We start from the raw sequence: 22,206 nt of genomic DNA, 5'->3' as shown, positions 1-22,206 counted from the left end.
CACCATCATATTAAATGAATATTGTGGGAATATCGAATACCTATCACACTAAGAATATAATTTCATTATGGAAATTCCCTTTTAAAATCTTTGTTTGACACTATGTACAATTCAAAATAAACAATAAAATAATTTATGGAAAAAAAAATAAAATCTGAGAGCAGTACTTTATGCTCACGAATTTGGTAGTCATAAAGCAGCGCTTTTGACCCGTACTTTGTTGTTTATGTATTATTTAATATCCTAGTAGTTCACAAGGTGTCAACCTGTCTCTGACCTTAACATCAGTATAGAACACTCATGCTCTTTTTCGGCGTAGCTGTTTTACACAGCTTTTCACCTTAAATGACCTCTACATAACGCCAGCAGGCACAAATTAATACATTTGAATATTTTATAGACTGATTCGAAAGAAATCACCTGAATTTGGCTGCATCACTGTGTCTGTGCTTACCGTAAATGATGTAACACTGTTCAATCTATGGAATTCCGGACTTCTCTCTGCATGTTCAAACGACACAGACACAAATTGTGGCCCAGTTACATTTACGCTTTATAATCCATGTTGCAGACTTTCAGGGTCTGTACTCAGTCACTAAATCGTCAGGGGAAGACATAATTGACTATCGATAAACACAGTTTTGCTTTCAAGATGAGAAAAAAAACTACCAAAATAGTATAGTGTCACATTGAGAGATTGTTTAATTATCTAACCACAAATGTTTGCTCTACTCGGTCAGCACGTCTGGAAATCGTTCCTGAATGCCTGAATAGGCTACGTTTTTTTACCAGTTTGTTGTATTTGCTTTTTTTAATTCAATTTTATATCGAAATGCATTGTGCTAAAATATTTTTAACTCGCAATGAGATTTAAAAAGACCCGCGTCATGTGGAAATGGGTCTTATGCCATATGCGCCCATCATAGCTACAGTCCACTCAGCGTGGGCATGTCTCAGTCTGGTCAGGAGATATATAATTGGACCATAAAACATTGAGTGATTTTATTGAGGACAACATCACCTCTGACCAGACTACGTAAATGCACAGTCTGGACTTGAGCTACGCTGGTTGAAATGCCATTACACCCACTTTCGCATTACGCAGTTATGAAAGTGTAATTTGAATGTTTCGAAAGAAAACTGCGTGTTACATATTAACACACAATATATATCGATGGTGGAGAAATTATACTCATAATAAGCCATGTGAGGACATATATGATGTGAACTCCCGTAGTATAATTTGTATCTGCTAACACTAATGTGTGGTTTGACTATAATAAAACACATTTCATGTGGTGAATATGCCACTAACAAGTGAAAAAACACACAATTTGTTAACTTTTGCTTTTCAATTTAATTATTTAAAAACATAAATTTCAAACTTTATTTCAAAGTCAGCATTTTTGCCAAATATCTTTTTTAAAGATATTTCTTATTATATTTAGTTCTTTTTTATATTCGGTTTTAGCGATTATAAAGCATTTTTGTCTTTGTCTATATTATACCTTAGTTATTGGCGAACTCATGATCAACGATTTATACATTGGGAACTGCGAATATAAACAAACTTAAACTTATACTAATGTGTTGTGAACACAAGAGATCGCCGCTATCTGTTGAGAACAAAAGAACGTTTCCCAGATATAAATATAAAATTTTACCCCGCTGTAGTAGCAAGCACTATCAACAAGGTTACGCAACAGACGTGTGATAGTGTATTGGAATCTCCATATCTTGTTGATGAGCAGTACTTTTATTTTCCCGCATCTATTAATAGTCTCAGATTATGAAATGAACGACCTGTGCTGAAACGTATAATATATTCATTGTTTATTGATTCTTTTCTATGTATACGCTCCGTCAAAAATATTCCATTTAACGAGATATTCACATTATGTTTCCATTTGTTAATGAATCTAGTTGAAGAACTCAACCCTTTTGCATAAATTATACAACTCTTTCTTGGCACAGATTCGGCAGATGCGGCAGTTATCAGGTTTATCGTAGTTAGAAAAACTGGATTGAAACTGGTGGTATTGACCTTAGTTAGAACAACTAAAAATTAAGGTAAGTATAGCAAGTAAGTTATAATAAAAAGTAAAGTAACTATAGCAAGTAGGATAGCTACAGTAAAAAATAAAGCAACTATAGCAAGTAAGGTAGCTGCAGTAAAAAGTAAGATAATAGTAGTAAGTAAGGTAGCTAAAGAAAATGTCCAAGGCCCATAATTTTGCAAAAAATCAATGGTCCAGAATGAATTTCACACTTCAACTGGTAAAAAATCAGCTCAATTTCTGAAAGCGGTGCATAAGAAACATCCGGAAAACGTCAATTGTAGAGAAAATTTCTTTATTCATTTTTGTCTTAAATCGCCATGCCTTTTACTTTCTATTAATATAAGCTCCTACTGTGGATTATATCCCTTTAAAAAAATATTACTACCTTTGTTAAAATGACCTTGTACCTGCCAGATGATAAATAAAAATCCCTTTAAAGCTTATGACTTCCCTTTGCAAAAATTTAGATCAGTCAAAGGCCCGTATCTTTGTCAAAAATCAAGGACCATAGCGAATTTTACATGGCATCTGTAGGTCATATAGGTAGACTCATATACCAAAAACAAGCTCAATATCTTAAAGTGTTGCGTAAAAAACCTCCGGAAATCAGAAGGACAAATCGACAGACGGACAGACAGTGCTACTGCTATATGCCATCCTACCGGGGACATACAAAATAAATGAGGAACAAAAGAAATCTGAATGCCTGACTGGTTATGGTGTAAGCCTTTGATAATGATCCTACCTTGTTGAGAGCAGCAATGTTTTTGCTAATCTTTTCTTTATTATTGTCCTCAGGTCTTGGGGTCAGCATTTAGTGGCTGCAGCTAACCGCAGTCTGCTGCAGGGCCAACCTGTCTGGAAATTTAACCAGTCAGATCACTCCATTGATATCACATGCACGCTGTACAGCCAATCACCAGCAAATATCACAGCAGTAGCTTTGTGGGGGAATATGGTAAGATGTTTATAAGTGAAACTTAGCATTTTCTGGATATTTTGAAAATAACTTTGCCCAAAATATGTAGCTTTACACAAATAAAATATACATTTACATTATAAAATGAAAATTTGCAGAAGCCAATCGATTTTCATGTGATAATTGATGTTTCTGTGTTGAAAGATAAAATGCAATGAAATGAGTTGGTCAATTGGCTAGCTCCCCTTACTAAGGGTTATAGGTCTTTCTAAAACATTTACAACACATGTTAAGATATGAGCAGTGTCAAGCGAAAATGTGTCTTAAGCCATATGCAGTCAGCGTGGCCACAGACAAGTGTGGTCAGGAGCAACCCTGTCTATTAATGAGCCAACAATACCTTGCATGACTTTATAGCAGACAAGTTTGTCCCTGACTAGCAGGCTGGTCTCAGGATACGCTGGAATCATATGGCATACTGTAAGACCCATTTTGCATGACCCTGCTCATACATGCATTCATAATTGCCCCAACATCAGCTATGATTTCTTCTGGTCAGTAATGGTATTTATGTTTGTAGCATATTTTATGTTTCTTTCATTTAGGAACATATTGATCATATACATGTATTTTACAGCCAAAAAAATAAGTCATGGCTCAAGTTTAAGTTAAACTTTTTGTTCTTAAATAAATAATAATACAATGTCCAGGACTGTCCATCCATGATTCATGAGTTCACTCACAGGTCTGGCAACATAATATGTAAAGGGATTTGCCATGAAATAATTTCTGCAGCCATCCCCTACCGGAACATCCTATTGAAGTCGGGCAATTGTTATACATGTATACTGGTATAAGTATGTTACCTTAGAAATGGTTAACTTCTTTGATTAAGATTGTCAAGAGAAAGTAAGTGTAAGAAGGTTTACTTACTGCCATTTATTTGTGACTGAAATACTGTTAAATAATGCGCACAATGAAAAAAACACTTAAGTTATGAGTAGCGCTCTAAAACAAAAGGGGCTTAAGAACAAGCTTATCAGGGGCAACATTTTCCACTAATGTCTTTAAAGGAAGTGTTCCCTTAAAGTAAGTCTCTTCTAAACGGAAATCCAGCCTAGGCAGAAACTGTCGTTCCTGATTAGCCTGTGCGGACTGCACAAGCTAATCAGGGACAACACTTTACATACATGCATTAAGCTCTATCTTCGCAGAGCAAGGTTGTACTGTATATGAAGCCCCTGGAGTACACGTGCAGGTAGTGTCTGTATATGACTGTATATGAAGCCCCTGGAGTACACGTGCAGGTAGTGTCTGTATATGACTGTATATGAAGCCCCTGGAGTACACGTGCAGGTAGTGTCTGTATATGACTGTATATGAAGCCCCTGGAGTACACGTGCAGGTAGTGTCTGTATATGACTGTATATGAAGCCCCTGGAGTGCACGTGCAGGTAGTGTCTGTATATGACTGTATATGAAGCCCCTGGAGTACACGTGCAGGTAGTGTCTGTATATGACTGTATATTAAGCCCCTGGAGTACACGTGCAGGTAGTGTCTGGTGATGCATGTGGCCGTGTGTTTGTGCGAGACTGGTTGGGCTGCAGTGGTGACCAGGTGATGACCCAGGTGACCTGCCTGGGTAGCAGAGTGAGGAGCATCTTTGTGGTGGGCAAGAGGATTATCTGCTACACTGGTGAGAACACCTGCACCTAATGTTACACACAGAAAATTAAGAATTTAGCCACGTCATGAGAAAATTGGCCTGATGCGGATGATCAGGAGCTACCCTATCTGCCATTGAGGCCATCAAAACCTTTCGTGACTTTATAGCAGACAGGGTAGCTCCTTCCAAGACTGTGCTTATGCTTGGCTGGCCACATCTGGCATAAGATGCATTTTTTAATGTTGTTGCTCCATTGCTTGATCCTCCTAGTTTTCATCCAAATATCCGTTAGACTGCTCGTCTCTTATTTCTTGATGGATATAACTCTAACTTGCATAACTGGTGAACCATGTAAGATAAAAATAGAATGTTGGCGGCAGTTCAGTCTTTTAGCAGTACCGCCTGTCAAAAAGCCTTTGTTAACTCTTACCTTGTGAATACTGAATACTTTAGATACCACATCTATTTGCCTCATCTTCATTGAACTTGTTCAGAACGTTTGTCCAAATGATGTCTAGTTGGAGTTTAATCAGGTCACTTGGGGTAAAAAAATAGGTCATGACAACAAGGCCAAGTTTGAAACTGATCATGTAAGGTCAAGAACTAGATCAATAGGGAAAATGAAATTTGGTTATAACATTTTTCACTCAGCTGAGCACAAAGTGCTCATGTAAAGCTATTGTGATCAACCTGTGTCCATTATTGTACATAGTGTGGCATCAACTCTGAGCACTTGATTGCACTTGAGGCCATATTGTTCATACAATCTCTATGAAACTTGCTCAGAAGGTTTATATTGGTAAAATCTAAGTGGCATTTGAATCTGGGGCATGTGCCTCACAAGACTAGGTAACCAGGTGTAATCCTAGAGAAACCGTGTTATCACTCTAGAAGCCACATTTATAACTCGTCTTTATGGAACTTGGTCAGAATTATTATCTTGATAATATCTAGGCCAATTTTGAATGCTGGATACGTGCATCTTGATCACCTGGTCAAATGAGAAAACCTCATTCTAATTGTAGAGGTCACTATGACTCAATCTTGAAGAAACTTTGTCAGAATGGTTATCTTGTATCTAATGTCTCAGACAAGTTCATAAATGGTTTTGAGTAAAAGGATGGTCAGAAGCCACATTTTTTACACAAACAGTTCAAAAAGTACTCAGAAGTACTCAGAACAGTTCAGATCCTAGTCTAAGGTGAGCAATCTAGGGCTTTCGGCCCTCTTGTTTTATGTTAGACAGGCATGTGGTTCATGTAAAATGGCAATATGTATTTGAATGGTGCAGGCCAGTGGACATGTTTACCTGTACTATTCTCTATACCGTCGTTAACAGACGACATGTTGCACATCAGTCAGAACCTGGGTGCCACCAGCCCTGGCAACATGAAGTTTGAAGCCATTGACATCTACCATCCGTTACATAAGGTCTCTGAGTGTGTGGCAATACGGGGACCAGTGCTTGCAATAGGCTTTCGCTCAGGCAAGACAATTGTCTATTATTTTCCTTTGAAAGTATTGGATTGATGAGGCATTTTTACTAAACGATAACATAAATACAAGAACAGATGAAAATCTACTTCATTTAATTCGCTGATGAATACTAGACAGTCTGTTACTAAGATAATGATCTGCACTGGTTGTGTTGTTTTCATGTACTATTAGTTTTTAAATGAACAAGAAAGCTCCATTTAGCTCTTAATCCATTTTGAAAGTTTGTATTCAAAATTGAATGTTAAACTATAAAAAATAGTTCTACATACATTTATGATCATGAAATGCATGCATACATTTTCTTTTGAAAAGTCATAACTGTTCATTACTGAAACATACCCATAACTGAAAACAGTATTTTTCATAACGACTAAGGGTTCCAGTATTAACACAACGCCTCTTTCTGGGATAACTGCACATGCGTAAATTGTCATTCCACATTAGCTGTACAGTCTTCACAGGCTCATCAGTAACGATACTTTCCGCCCATTCTGAATTTTCCTTTTGAAGGGGCTTTCTATTAAAGAAAAATTCCATAAAAGCCAAGAGTGTCGTCCCTGATAAGCCTGTGCAAATCTGGGATGACATTTTACCCACAGGCATAAAGCTCAGGTTTCCCCAGAACGAGGCTCATTTCATTTTCAGATAGGAGCTAGACAAACTACATGTGCATATAATTGTCATGTACACTCCAGGGTTTGTGCATGTGTACCACATGCCTGATGACTCCAGTTGGGACTCCCTCCAACTGGAGAGCCCCGCCCAGGTGATACGTCTGGCGAGAGATCATGTGCATGCCTTGGATATCGCTGACAATGGCACTGGACCTGTCATAGCTGCGGCAACTGAGGACCGCTGTGTGTACCTTATTACTATGGAGAGAAGTGGAACGATAACTACGTCTGTGTGATATACTGGACAGAAGTAGATAGATAACTACTACCGTGTGATATCCTGGGTAGAAATGGACAGATTAATATTGTATGGCACTTATATAAGGTAGCAGTGTACAGATTAATACTGTGTGATAGGTATGCCGGGTAGGAATGGAATGATCAATTGTGTGTTACACTTATACTATGGAGGAGTGGACTGATTAATACTGGAAGACACAAACCTTGGATAGTTTGATGGATGAATAATGGGTTACTTTTTCCTTGAATAGGAGTTCAGATACAATATGTGTGACAAATTTGTGAATAACTCTCCAAAAAAACATTAAGTACATATTGATCAGCTGTAGCTCTGTAGGGCTACCTGTAGCAACAAGAAATGTCAAAATATATGCATTTATTTGATCTAACACTATAGCCTATACTAATATATCACAGCTGAAAGCATAAGTGAACAGATAACTACAGTGCTCCACATCATGTATGCCTCATTAGTTGTACAAGATATACAGAAAGCAAAGTTTAGAACTATTTCAGGGAATAAAAGGAACAAACCATTTAAAAATATGTACACAATATATAAATAGTTGAAGAATTTTGTTTAAAAATAACACCTGGTCCACCTGTAACTACAATATTGCTACAATATATATCTATGGTGTTTTAATGGTATTTAAAAAATGTACAGTGTATCCTTTACTTATTTTAGTGTCTTGAGACATAAAATGTCCACTTGAACCATTGCCACTTAACCAAGGTCCACTTTAACCATTGTCCACTTAAATCATTCCAGACCGTTTTGAATATTGCATTACCTATATGTCTTGTATTTAATACAGTATTGACTGCCTAAAGCTTACGTGTTTGCTGTATCATGAAAATGTGTAAACATGTGTGGATTGTTTTATTACCAGCTGTGTTCAGTATATTAGTATTCACATACATTTTATATATCAGTTAAAGTATTTATTAAATGTTAAAGCCAATTGTTACGTTTTTGTTGTGGTTTGTATACTCATGTACAAGTATCTGGGCCAGGGTCTGGGAAAACCAGGCTTAATGCATGTGTGTAAACCGTTGTCTCAGATTAGCCTGTGCAGATCGCACAGGTTAATCAGGGACCACACTGCCCGTTTTGAAGTCATTTTTCTTTTAATAAAAGTCTCATCTAAACAAAAATCTAGTCAAGATGGAAAGTGTCGTCCCTGTTTTGCAAGCTTATTGTCCCCTACCGGTTTCACCGGAGGGGACTTCTGGTTTGCGCTCTGTGTGTCTGTCTGTCAGTCCGTCAGTCTGTCACACTTTTCTGGATCCTGCGATAACTTTAAAAGATCTTCATATTTTTTCATGAAACTTGAAAAATGGATAGATGGCAATATGGACATTATGCACATCATTTCATCTTGTTCTTACGTCAAAAATTCTGGTTGCAATGGCAACAAATATATATAAAAAAATATACAAAAATTCTGACAATGGTGGAGCCGGTAGGGGATATATATTGCTTGGCAATAGTCTTGTTTTGAATGATACTGTATGCACATACATTAAGCCAAGTTTTTTTTAGATTGCCGCTAATTTAGATTGATAAGTAATCTTAAAGTATTTATATTTAGATTGTTTTTATAAAACAAACATGTTTTCATAACAGATCATGTAAACAAGATAAAGATCTAAATTTAGATAAAAGTGCACTGGAATTGTGAATAGAGTTTTGTTATATTGTTTGCTTGTTTTAACTACCTTCAATACATTTATGAAAATACACATGTCATTTTTTTTAACAATAATGAAAAAAATAGTGATACTGAATCAAAGTATAAAATTATCTCAAAATACTTTCACCCTGTATATTGTCTAATGGAGATTATACTAATCTGCAGTTGTGAACAGCCAATCTGTACGGTATCCGGACAATCGCTCCTACGGACAATCGCTCCTATGCTAAATTTGACAGGGAGGACAGTCGCTCCAACGATGTCTTGACAGTGCGGACAGTCGCTCCTATGATGTTTTGGGAGGGCAGACAGTCGCTCCTACATTCTTTTGTCAACCCGGACAATCGCTCCTACATTCTTTTGTCAAACCGGACAGCCGCTACTACATTATTTTGACTCCACGGCAAAATGTAGTACACGCCGATCAAAGGCTAACACCTATAATTAACCTACAATTAAATTTGCCAACTTGTTAACAGTAAGACGATTCGACATGGGACATTCGTTCCTACATTACATTAATTGGAATAAGTGCCTTTTTGAGATTGGGATAAACATAAAAACTGCATAGATGAAATGTTATTCTTTATTTCATTTGTATTTATCATATGGCATTTATATGACATTTATAAACATATATACACACAAAATACGCAAATGAAAGTGCAAACAAATGAAAGGAAACACACATGTACATTTATAACCACAGCTCGATTTATATCACATATTTACATTTATAAACATATATACACACAAAATACGCAAACGAAAGCACATACAAGCGAAAAGAAACACCTATGTACATTTATACACACACTCGATTTTTACGAGTCAGTTATCTTTATTCGTAACACATCCTAGTGGCCAATACGAATTCGGTGCCCAAAACTCTGCAGGAACTCAACCATCAACATGGTTCCAGCCATATACTGTCCGCTCAAGGTCTTCGGTGTCTGTAGTGAAGTAGTACAGTCCCTCTTTCATTATGTGTCTGTAGTGAAGTAGTACAGTCCCTCTTTCATTATGTGTCTGTAGTGAAGTAGTACAGTCCCTCTTTCATTATGTGTCTGTAGTGAAGAAGTGTAGTCCCTCTTTCATTATGTGTCTGTAGTGAAGTAGTACAGTCCTTTCATTATGTGTCTGTAGTAAAGTAGTGCAGTCCCTCTTTCATTATGTGTCTGTAGTGAACTAGTAGTCCTTCTTTCATTATGTGTCTGTAGTGAAGTAGTACAAGCCCTCTTTCTTTGTAGGTCTGTAGTGAAGTAGTACAGTCCTTCTTTCTTTATGTGTCTGTAGTGATGTAGTACAAGCCCTCTTTCTTTGTATGTCTGTAGTGAAGTAGTACAGTAACTCTTCTTTTATGTGTCTGTAGTGAAGCAGTACAGTCTCTCTTTCTGTATGTGTCTGTAGTGAAAGTTGTTATGTGTCTGTAGTGAAAGTTGTACAGGCCCTCTTTCTGTATGTGTCTGTAGTGAAGTAGTACAGGCCCTCTTTCTGTATGTGTCTGTAGTGAAGTAGTACAGGCCCTCTTTCTGTATGTGTCTGTAGTGAAGTAGTACAGGCTCTCTTTCTGTATGTGTCTGTAGTGAAGTAGTTAAAGCCCTCTTTCTGTATGTGAATGTAGTGAAGTAGTACATGCCCTCTTTCTGTATGTTTTTGTAGTGAAGTAGTTAAAGCCCTCTTTCTTTACGTGTCTGTAGTGATGTAGTACAGGCCCTCTTTCTGTACGTGTCTGTTGTGAAGTAGTACATACCCTCTTTCTGTATGTGTCTGTAGTGAGGTAGTTAAAGCCCTCTTTCTTTATGTGTCTGTAGTAAAGAAGTACGTGCCCTCTTTTATTATATGTCTGTAGTAAAGTAGTACAGTCCCTCTTTCTTTATGTGTTTGTAGTGAAGCAGTACGGTCCCTCTTTCTTTATGTGTTCGTAGTGGAGCAGTACAGTCCCTCTTTATGTAGGTGTCTGTAGTGAAGCAGTACAGTCCCTCTTTTTATGTATCGGTAGTGAAGCAGTGCATGCCCTCTTTCTTTATGTGTCTGTAGTGAAGTAGTACAGTCCCTCTTCTTTTATGTGTCTGTAGTGAAGTAGTGCAGGCCCTCTTTCTTGATCTGTCCTTAGTGAAGTAGTACATGACCTCTTTCTTTATTTGTCTGTAGTGAAGTAGAACAGTCACTCTTCTTTTATGTGTCTGTAGTGAAGCAGTACAGTCACTCTTTCTGAATGTGTCTGTAGTGAAGTATTACAGGCCCTCTTTCTGTATGTGTCTGTAGTGAAGTAGTACAGGCCATCTTTCTGTATGTGTCTGTAGTGAAGTAATACAGGCCCTCTTTCTTAATGTGTCTGTAGTGAAGTAGTACATGCCCTCTTTCTGTATATGTCTGTAGTGAAGTAGTACATGTCCTTTTTCTATGTGTCCATAGTGAAGTAGTACAGGCCCTCTTTCTTTATGTGTCTGTAGTGAAGTAGTACATGCCCCTTTTCTGTATATGTCTGTAGTGAAGTAGTACATGCCCTCTTTCTTTATGTGTCCGTAGTGAAGTAGTGCAGGCCCTCTTTCTTTGTGTCTGTAGTGAAGAAGTACAGGCCCTCTTTCTTTATGTGTCTGTATTGAAGTAGTACAGGCTCTGTAAGTTTCTGTAGTGAAGTAGGACAGTCCCCCTTTTTATGTGTCTGTAGTGAAGTAGTACAAGCCCTCTTTCTTAATGTGTCTGTAGGGAAGTAGTAAAGGTCCTATTTCTGTAGTGAAGTAGTATAGTCCCTCTTTTATTATGTGTCTGTAGTGAAGCAGTTAAGTCCCTCTTTCTGTATGTTTGTAGTGAAGTAATACAGGCCCTCTTTCTTTATGTGTCTGTAGTGAAGTAGTACAGGCCCTCTTTCAGTATGTATCTGTAGTGAAGTAGTACAGGCCCTCTTTCTTTATGTGTCTGTAGTGAAGTAATACATGTCCTCTTTCTGTATGTGTCTGTAGTGAAGTAGTACATTCCCTCTTTCTTTATGTGTCTGTAGTGAAGTAGTACAGGTCCTCTTATCTGTATGTTTGTAGTGAAGTAGTACAGTCCCTCTTTCTTTGTGTCTGTAGTGAAGTAATACATGCACGCTTTCTTTATGTGTCTGTAGTGAAGTAGTACAGGCCCTCTTTTCTGTACTCATCCCAGGGCACTGAGGTAGGCTGCGGAGAGGGAGGTGGCGGGACTGGCCTGCGTCTCGCAGGGGACTCCGTGGTTTTAAAGTTGTGGAACTTGGCTGAACCCTGCAGTAGATACCCAACGCTGCCCTCCTGACTCCTGACAACCGGCCACACAACATAGTCCAGGTCCCCTGTATAGGTCTGCTCCATGTAGGTAGCGTAGTGTTCGGGCTTACTTCCGGTGAAGTCAAGCATGATTGGCGGCTCATGCGTTTGTAGGAACCAGCAGATCTTAGTGCAGCGTTGCAGGTAGGAAACCAGCGGCTCCTGTAGGCCTCCGCACGCCCTTTGCAGAAGGGGGATATCGGCGCTGGACCGCACGTGTTGCAGCATCATCTGCACATAACTACGTAATTACAGTATCTGTTGTTTTCTACGTTTTTATGCGTTCAAAGCATTTGTCTTGGGTTTCTGTCAATTCTTAAAAACATATTGACCAACATAAGTGTTTTGGTTATCAACAGCGCGACTGGAGCATAAATATATGTTATCTAAACTTTTTCTCAAATAGTACTGAAGTTTTCTTCGTCTAATGTTTTTATACATTCTATCGTTCATGTATTGTAAGATGCTGAGGTAAACAAAACACCTGCATTCAAAGCCAGTACGTTTAAAACTTGTAATGATAGTGGCTATTTTCAGTACTCTCGCTTCTTTATGTTGTTCAATGTCAGCACCATCTACGCTATTTTATCTCGAACACCTACCTGATACACCACAGGTAAAGTGACGGGCGCGGAGACCACCTGTAGCTCCTTGCTAGCCAGTAAGACGCCCTTGGGTGTGACCGCCTTGGAGTCAGGCGCCAGGAGGAGCTGTCGATGTAGCTTGGCGCGTTGTTGACTCGACAACTGAATGCACATTTCGTAACACACCTGAAAAGCAGTGATAAAGTACCGTATTTGTACAAAACAATATACATGTATAAAGTTTTGTCGTCTATGACTGGTCTTCATAATGTTAGAAGGCTAATTTACATGTTATCTACCATTTCATTGATAAAAACGTTGAGTAATTTAAATACATGTAATGGCTTTTAATACATTTATACACTATTTGTGTCACTTTCTCCTTGCTATGCATGTGCTTAGGCCACTCCAAATTGATGTGTTGGTCGTCGGATTTGCCGCACGTATTTTACAAAATGGAAATAAAAAAAGAAATTTACCGCTCGCACTCATTTGTGTGTCCTTCTGTAACCATAGAGCATGTGGGTTTTTTAATTTGTCAAAAAAGAAAAAAAGCAATCTCGCAGAAACGATTTTGACGCTGAATATGAATGCTAAATATAGTGTTTCGTAACCTTTTTAATCGAAAACTGTAGTCGCTCGAAAATTCGATCGATATGTAGGCACATTTTACATATAACACAATTTTAGGTGAAGAACAAATAAACATAAAATCATTAAAGGCTGGCTCTACAAGAGTCACAGGGCCAATGTTTTAGAAGTATTAAAATACATGGTTGACGGAACATGTTTTACAGCTAGGTCCGTGTATGTTAGAAACATCAAAACATTTCTTTGTAATGTATACATATATTTCAGAAAAATTCAATACCGTACTAGCCATCGATACGCCCCTTTTAAAATAAGGTATTGACAATGGATTAAATGCATGGCCTTTGTTTGACTGTCTGCCATTATCATTTTGATGATTTTCCCTCTTCAAGTGCTATTTGCAACATGGTATACCTTTTCACAGCTTTCACTTTTGAAAACTTCAAACAAATATAAGCAGCAGTAGGTAGACATGTGTTCCTCACTTCAATGATATGTTATATTTCGTGGTCAAAGGTCATTTGCAACTTACTCCTATTAATATGAGGTCAATATACATCGAACTCATATGGTTTAACGTCAATTTGCTTACATAGCATCGTTCCGACATGACGGCTACAAATTCATATAACAGCGCAGAATCTTCATGGAAGAGTTATTCAATATAAAAATATAAACGTTATTTTACTAATTGCATTAGAAGATGTTTAATTAAAACTTACATGTAATGCTATTCCTGATAGGAAAACACTAGCGTTAGACTTGTGTTCTACACTTTAAAGTTTAAGTGCTGAAAACCTAATTTTAGTGCATTTTTATTTGAAAAGTATGTAACTCAAAGATATAGTATTGCTTGTCTGTACATAAATTATTTTCTTTGTATAAGAATTGATTTAAATGTAAACTATAGCTGTTTAAAACTGTATCTCTTGTTACTGCACTATTTTTCTATCGAAATGTGATTATTTTATATTCTTCGCTCGCTCGAAAATGTTTCTGTTTTCAAAAAAATATTTTTTTTTCGCTCGCCTCTTCAACTTTTTTTCAAAAAAATCCGTAGACCAACAAATCAATTTGGAGTGGCCTCATTACTTATATATTGTCAGTTTTGTATTTATAACGATCTACTAGACTTGTTCAAGTTATATGAATTGATAAACTTTCTGTTCTGTTCTGATAAAAAGGTTCGGAAGTCTTTTGACTTCAATCCTTGATCTTATTATTATTATAGGACATTACATGCAACAACCCTTCCAAAAAACAACAACACTTTTTCATTACGTAACATAAACATAACAACATTACTAAAAACCTAAAAATGATACTTTGTAACGTTTCCTCTAAAATGCATTAACAAACTAGTATGGCAAAACATACACATCCAGTCCTGAACACGTGATAAGCATGATATTACAGATGGGCGAAGCGATCTCCATCCACATCTTTATACCTTCAGTGCTTCCCTAAGCTCGATGATGACGTTTTTGTTGGGCACATCCGGCAACTGGGTGCGTGTGTGAAGGAACGTCTGCTGCCACTCATTCTCTAAGACGTCTGCTAACAGTTCGGCCAGCTGCAGAGCGCGCTTCTCCTTCGTGATGGAGGAGAAGTGAGCGTCCGTTAGCGTCCGCCGCTCCGCCAGCACTTCCCCCTCTCTTTGGATGAACCGCAACAGTAGAGGCGGTGAATTGGTTACATATAAACATGTGTTTACTTAAAGCGTATAACATTCGCGAAACTACGACTCATCAAATGGTAACTGCTGTATAATTACTGTTTTACGTTAATTTATTACGCACCAATGGGTATCCTTTTTTTCTTTATTTCTGCGAATTTTACTCTCAAATGTCTGCTATGGTCTAGAGTTATAAGAGAATAAGGTCGAATTTCTACTATGTCCACGACTCAGCCTAATTAACACTTTTACCGCAATATAACTGATTACAGTTTATCTGATAACACATAAATAGTGGTGCTAAAACTAGTAATGTTGAAGCCTATAAGACTTTGTGCAAATCTAACAATTTGTGTTTTTGTTTTCAACAGTTTTTGTTATCACATTAAGATACAAGATAAGTATTGATGCAAAGCATCTAAGGGCTTCGGGAATTTCAGTGTAAAAGGCACTCAATGAAGTTACATGGAACGATTTTTTTTTCTACTGTAAATAATAATATATTGGCCGATTATTTTAATCAAAATACAAAAAGATACTGGTATAACCATTATCTATGATTTTGTGTTATAACCCAAAAATAACCATTGTCTATGATGTTGTGTTATAACCCCCAAGTAACCATTATCTATGATTTGGTGTTGTAACCCCCAAATATTCCATAGTTCATTTTATTAAGATTGGTTTCCTTTTTTACTGGCATCCGTGTGCAATTTTCATAAATGGAACAGAACTGTGTAGGTTTTAAAAAATCTGCTTCATCTCACAAAATGCGCATTGATAGTGTCACCTAAAAAAGCCCATACCAAAGGGTCCATACCACCTGGATAGTAATACGTGTTGCGCTTCGCGCTCTATATGTGGTTCTTAAAAAAGAACTCCGAGGAGTGCTTGACTCTAGGGAAACGGGTTGCTGGGACACAGCTCCTCCTTGATAAGCGGCATCTTCCTTTATCACAACTCATTGTTACAATCAATAATACGTGTCGCGCTTCGCGCTCTATATATGGTAGGGATAGTTCTTAGGGCCTATTATAGACAACCATAAACAACAACAAAAATACATGCAAAATAGATGTGTTGTTTTCATTTATTTGTTAATATAAAAACACGTGTAATTTTTATAAGATATTTAAGAGATGTAAGAAATTTTAATCAACGTTGTCACCACGCGGCATCCATTAATTTTAATAAAAATGTGCAACGTCGTATTTAGGTCGCATTAAAACGCAGTATTTTTAAATTCTATTTAAAATAAAATAATATATCATATATATAAATAAAATAAACAATATGTAAAAAAAATACGCCCCGTCTGGGAATCGAACCCACCAACTCACGATCGCTAGGCGGAAACCTCATTCACTACACCACGGCGACTGTTAAAGTTTCAGTCAAAAATGTTGACTATTTATTTAAAGTTTCACCGGTTCGCGTATTTACCCAGTCCCTGTGATCTTTTATAAGTGTCCAGTCCCTGTGTTTAGCTATTAATTAAAAGAAATAACTTTGCATTATTGGCAATAAATGTTGTAATAAATATAATAGGCACAAATGCAGTACTTATTTACACTAATTTACACAAAAAATCACCACTATGCAAGATATTCTTAAAACAAAAATATATACATTGATCCGTACAATAACTGCTCCTCCCATAAGCGAAAAAAGCATTACATACTAGTCGCCGCACTCCAGAGCGACGCCAATCAGACACAAACCGCTTTGCAATCGTATCGAATATAAAAAAAATGTATCGAACTTGAACAAAATATTCGGCATATTTCGGTAATTGCTAATAAACGCTCCTGTGTTTTCCAAGTGTGTGACTTCTTCCGTTCCTGAGCGAGCTGTACGTTTGTACACGGATTGTTTCCCAGCACCCTTACCTAATAAACTTTCTAATCTAACGAATACTTTTATTATTTTTGCTGTAAAGGTACCTATTTAGTTTTACAAAATATATTCAAGATGTACAATACATCGTATGGCTTGCTGTGTGCGGAAACCCCACCTATCCGGTAAACTCACAACAAGAAATATCTTTAAAAAAAAAGATATACGGCGTTGATTGTGGTAGGAGTTGGTGAAAGGTAGAGTTCAATGAATGAGATCAAAGATAGCGAATGTCTTTTTCTGTGCAGTTCTTAGCTGCATCACACGCAGTACGGGATGTTACGCGGAGTTTTCGCGGCTTATTTTACATTATTACATATTGCTGGTCATAAACCTATAGTTACAAAACAGAAAACCAAAAGATGAATGGAAGTGAAATTAAAACATGAGTCAACCGGCCACACGCGAAGTATCCGTACATATTTTAAATATTTATGCGCGCGTTCCTCGAACAAACCTGTTTTAGTGGTTTGTCGGGCATTGCTTTTTGATTCGATTATTAACAGTATCGAGAATCATCGCGCTCATGCTTAATACATTAGTCAATATGGTGGAATAATTCTTGTTAAATTAATCAAAAATAATATTTATCATGGTATTGTTGAAAACACATTAAGAATCTATTATTGACAAAGATCTACCATAATTATATCGCTGAATATCTTCATTTAACATATTTCTGGTCTAAAGAAAATTCCAGTTCACATAGTTCACGAGATAGCGTCTATATTATATAACGATTATTGTACTGGCCGCGAACTGACCCTGATACCTTGCGGGTTGGAATGTAATGCATTAAAGGAAGGCCACGCTTCCACTGCTGGAATGACGGCTTGTTTAAACTTTTATACTTTTACATGTTAAATGTTCAATTTCGAAAACAATTTAAAATGGTTTGGCCAAAACGAATATCAGGATAGGGAAAAACGATACTTTTATGAACTTAAATATACTAGTACACAGACAGGAATATAGAAGTAATTACTAAATATGAGAACATAGCCTTTAAGTAAGTAAACGCTCTGGCGCTGGCAATCCTCTGAAAATTAAAAGGTGCACGCACAAACTGTATTGATGTCGAGAGTTGAGTGTAAAACTGTTCTATCTATCAAGCCTTTTCATTAGAGATAAAATTGTTTCATGCTGAACACGCAGTAAAACCGTGTTGCAAAGACGCGTTCATGTTTCCAATGTTCTGGTGGTATGTTCAAATCAGCCAATTGAATAATGAAGTGTATTCATTCATATCTTGCCGCGGGAAACTTTATTTGAATTTTATTGGACACTTACAAAGGTCAGGTAAGGTGAAAAGCTGGCTTATACAGCTACGCCGAAAAAAGCCTCGGGATTGGGAATTAAGCATGGGCCCTTTGGAAAGTGTGCAATAAGCGTGTGATTATGCGCGGATTACTTGTACATGTATTTTAAATGTTAACAGGTGCTGTGAAATACCCACTTAAGATGCTGTTCTTGCAACGCGGCCTTCGTCTTCTGAATTTTTGCCAGCAATTCATCTTCCCTCGTATGTAACGTCCACATCTAAGATGAGAAAACAACCAACTTGAAGTTTGCAACAGAATATGAGACGATTTACGAATCATTGTACAGGTACACGCACGGGGTAATATTGCATATATTTCTTATGCGATATAAACTGTACTAAAGACTTTTCGTATACCTATTGTGTTGCTACTATACTAGTTTGTGTGTGTGTGTGTGTGTGTGGGGGGGGGGGGGGGGGGTCAATGGCATACCCGTCCACACCGTAATTGTTTTTGTTGCAAAAGTGTATGTATGCACCATGATACTTAGATAAAACGTGCAAGGGAACATGGCGTTAAATTCTTTACATTCGATCATGATTTTATCCATGTTTATCATTATGAATGTATTTTGTATTTTTGCAAAAGCAGAGGGCGTAATAACGGTGCGGTCAATAAAACGACACCCGCCTTAATATGGCCGAGGGGTCTTACGACCAGATGATTATCAGTCCTATCACTGAAACTGTAGAACACTAGTTTTGAACTACTGTACATTATTAGACAAATAGATTGCCATATACACGTATTAACATCCATGTACAGATAAGCTACTCTTAACAATGTTAATTCTTCGCTTATCTGTTTACTTACATAATATCCAATTTTCTTTTCGACATCTGATATCCGCTCGATGCCTTTTCTGATCGTGTCGAACGACAGTTCTAGACCAGCGTATCGCTGCTTGAAATTCTCAGATACGATCGCAACGTTTTTGAGCACCTTTAAGTTTCCGATCTTGTCTCGGAAATTATCCGCTTTCCTCGCATTCGCCGGATCCCGACGACGACCACCGACGTCTATTTTTTTCACTCCATTAACCAGCGTAAGAAAATAGTCCGTTTCCCTCTCCTGGATATCGTCCTCGGCACTGAAGTCCGGAAGAGATTCTGACCGGAAAGTTTCCGTTTCGAATGTGTCGTCTGCGAATGCCATATGTGCGCCTTACCGCTGTTGATTAGTATTTTAACAAGTCCTCTATTGTAAACGAGTTATATTACACAGACGTTGAAGCAGTGAGTGTGTTAGAACAATGCCGACATTGTTTGTATACAATATCGTTTATTTTGCGTATCGCGTTTCAGTTTGGTCACATAAAGCTTGTTTGAAAATGTTTTGCGTGGCCCATAGTTCATAGGTTTCGTGACGATATCACTGTTCTGTGAATATGTATTCCGTATTTCTGCGTAACCATTAATGTTTCTTGTTCGAATATACATTTTATATTTCCAAAATCAATTGTGTTCACATATTTTTTAAGATTTTTAAATATTTCACTAAGTGTATTAACTCATTAAACTTTATTACCTGTATTTTGAATAATATAAAACTATTATAACAAGAGCAGTCAGAGGACAGCGCGCTCGACTCTTCGAGTGCTTGACAGTATAACGTAAGCCATCATAGGGAAATTGTTCAAATTATTCAATAAGGTCCAGGTAATAGTTCAGGTATATTTTCCACAATCTATTGAACATTTGTAAAGACATAAAACAAACTAATAAGTTTTTATTTCAAGTTTGAAAGCAATAGCTTGGGTGGGAAGTTTGGACGGTCCTTCAAAAATAAAGTAAATAAATATTTGATTGTTTTTAACCATGTTTGAAAGAAAACAAGATGTGTTTGTCGGAAACAATATGTCACCTTCTGCGCCGCTTTGAAGCTATATATTTGACCTTTGACCTTGGAGGATGACCTTGACCTATCACCACTCAAAATGTGCAGCTCCATGAGATACACATGAAAGCCAAATATGAAGTCGATATCTTCAATATTGCCAAAGTTATAGCAAAATGTTAAAGTTGGGGCAAACAAACACACCAACAGACATGGCAAAAACAATATGTCCCCCACTATAGTGGGTGGGGGACATAATAATATTTTATTTTTTTTATTTTTTTTTTTTTTGGGGGGGGGGGGGGGGCAGGGATTCTGGGTTTGGGCGTGGGGTGTTGTTTGGGTGGAATCCATTGTGGTATTCAGGTAAGTGTTGTTTTGTCAAAGTATTAATAAAATCTGATCATAAATAAAGAAGTTATGGCAATTTAACTAAAATTTATTCTTTTGACCTGGAGAGTCAAGGTCATTCAAAGGTCAAGGTCAAATTGAACTTGCCAGGTACAGTACCATCATGATAGTAAGAAAATATTTGAAGTTTGAAAGCAATAGCTTTGATACTTTAGAAGTCAACTGGATCTAACACAAAATTTAACAAAATATGTTACTAAGACAAAAAGGGCCATAATTCTTACAAAATGATTGATACAGTTGTCTGCTCTTGTTTATAGATTGGGGTTATTTTGGTTTAGAAGTTTGCAAAATATGAAAGCAATACGTCAAGGGACATTGAAAATATTTGAAGTGGTACGCAAACTTTAACATAGATTTATCAATAATATGCATATTCTAAATGGAAAAAGGGCCATAAGTCTTACAAAATGCTTGATACAGTTGTCTGCTCTTGTTTATAGATTGGGGTAATGTTGGTAAAGAAGTTTGCAAAATATGAAAGCAATATGTCAAGGGACATTGAAAATATTTGAGGTGGTACGCAAACTTTAACATAGACTTATCAATAATATGCATATTCTAAGTTAAAAAAGGGCCATGATTCTTACAAAATGCTTGATACAGTTGTCTGCTTTTGTTTATAGGTTGGGGTCATGTTGGTAAAGAAGTATGCAAAATATTTAAGCAATATGTCAAGGGACATTGAAAATATTTGAGGTGGTACGCAAACTTAAACATAGATTTATCAATAATATGCATATTCTAAGTGAAAAAGGGCCATAATTCTTACAAATGCTTGATACAGTTGTCTGCTCTTGTTTATAGGTTGGGGTCATGTTGGTAAAGAAGTTTGCAAAATATGAAAGCATTATGTCAAGGGACATTGAAAATATTTGAGGTGATACGCAAACTTTAACATAGATTTATCAATAATATGCATATTCTAAGTGAAAAAGGGCCATAATTCTTACAAAATGCTTGATACAGTTGTCTGCTCTTGTTTATAGGTTGGGGTCATGTTGGTAAAGAAGTTTGCAAAATATGAAAGCAATATGTCAAGGGACGCAAACTTAAACATTTGTACGCCGACGCTCACGCCGGGGTGAGTCGGATAGCTCCACTATGTATATTTCATATATAATAGTCGAACTAAAAAATAAGAATAAACAAGGGCTGTTTGTAAAACATGCATGCCCCCCTATATGGGCTATAAGTTGTAGTAGCAGCCATTGTGTGAATACGTTTTTTGTCACTGTGAACGGCGGTGGTGGTGGTGGTGTAGTAGTAGTAGTAGAAGTAGTAGTAGTAGTAGTAGTACATGGTGTAGTAGTAGAAGAAGAAGAAGTAGCAGTAGTAGCAGCATTACAATACCAATACTTAAGAATGATCAAATGGGAAAAGGTAACCTAGCACTGGCAGTAAATATGGGGCTCATTTACAGGTCAGATTTGGAATCTCTGCTGTAAAATGAGATTTTAAATGAATTAAAGGGAGGCAAATGCTGTAATAAAAAGGACATGCATAAACGGTAGTTGTTTCCCTTGTTTGAACCATGCTAAATCCTTAAAATGCCTATTTCCAGTAACTGTGACCTTCACCTGTGACCTTTGACCTAGTGACCTCAAAATCAATAGGGGTCATCTGAGAGTCATGATCAATGTACCTATGAAGTTTCATGATCCTAGCCCCAAGCGTTTTTGAGTTATCATCCGGAAACCACCTGGTGGACGGACCGACCGACCGACATGAGCAAAGCAATATACCCCCTCTTCTTCGAAGGGGGCATAAATATATAACAAACGTTGCCTTTACCTAGTATCTAAACTTTACCTTTGAACCGAGTATCGAACTGGAGACATTTGGGA

At 37.2% G+C, this 22,206-nt stretch overlaps 3 protein-coding genes across 9 annotated transcripts in view; 2 read left to right on the top strand and 1 right to left on the bottom strand.

Annotated features, from left to right (window-relative positions):
• Window positions 1-8,022, top strand: part of LOC127877325 (uncharacterized) — a 218,465-nt gene extending 210,443 nt beyond the window's left edge. For 5 of the 6 annotated variants that reach the window (XM_052423053.1, XM_052423052.1, XM_052423051.1 and 2 more), the window contains exons 7-10: window positions 2,859-3,018; window positions 4,532-4,676; window positions 5,986-6,127; window positions 6,834-8,022. In XM_052423053.1, the coding sequence (XP_052279013.1) occupies window positions 2,859-3,018; window positions 4,532-4,676; window positions 5,986-6,127; window positions 6,834-7,053 (667 nt within the window). In that variant the 3' untranslated portion in view covers window positions 7,054-8,022. Of the gene's footprint in view, window positions 1-2,858; window positions 3,019-4,531; window positions 4,677-5,985; window positions 6,133-6,788 lie in introns of all 6 variants that reach the window. The other variant, XM_052423054.1, reaches the window with a different exon arrangement.
• LOC127877326 (uncharacterized) overlaps window positions 1-8,022 on the top strand; it is a 218,236-nt gene extending 210,214 nt beyond the window's left edge. Inside the window, exon 11 of one of the 2 annotated variants that reach the window (XR_008048362.1) lies at window positions 7,143-8,022. The gene's annotated coding sequence lies outside the window, so the exon portion shown is untranslated. Of the gene's footprint in view, window positions 1-7,086 lie in introns of both variants that reach the window. The other variant, XM_052423056.1, reaches the window with a different exon arrangement.
• Window positions 8,023-18,156: 10,134 nt separating this feature from the next.
• On the bottom strand, window positions 18,157-19,389 carry LOC127877333 (uncharacterized). Its single transcript, XM_052423068.1, has 2 exons — window positions 18,926-19,389; window positions 18,157-18,329 (listed from the first exon to the last, which is right to left on the bottom strand). The coding sequence occupies exons 1-2, from the start codon at window positions 19,265-19,267 to the stop codon at window positions 18,222-18,224; spliced, it is 450 nt and encodes a 149-aa protein (XP_052279028.1). The 5' UTR covers window positions 19,268-19,389; the 3' UTR covers window positions 18,157-18,221.
• Window positions 19,390-22,206: the final 2,817 nt, after the last annotated feature.

The sequence above is a fragment of the Dreissena polymorpha genome, chromosome 4 (assembly GCF_020536995.1).
Source record: "Dreissena polymorpha isolate Duluth1 chromosome 4, UMN_Dpol_1.0, whole genome shotgun sequence".
NCBI classification, from domain to species: domain Eukaryota; kingdom Metazoa; phylum Mollusca; class Bivalvia; order Myida; family Dreissenidae; genus Dreissena; species Dreissena polymorpha.
Note: the sequence above shows the minus strand (reverse complement) of the source record. Positions and strands in the feature narration are given on the sequence as shown.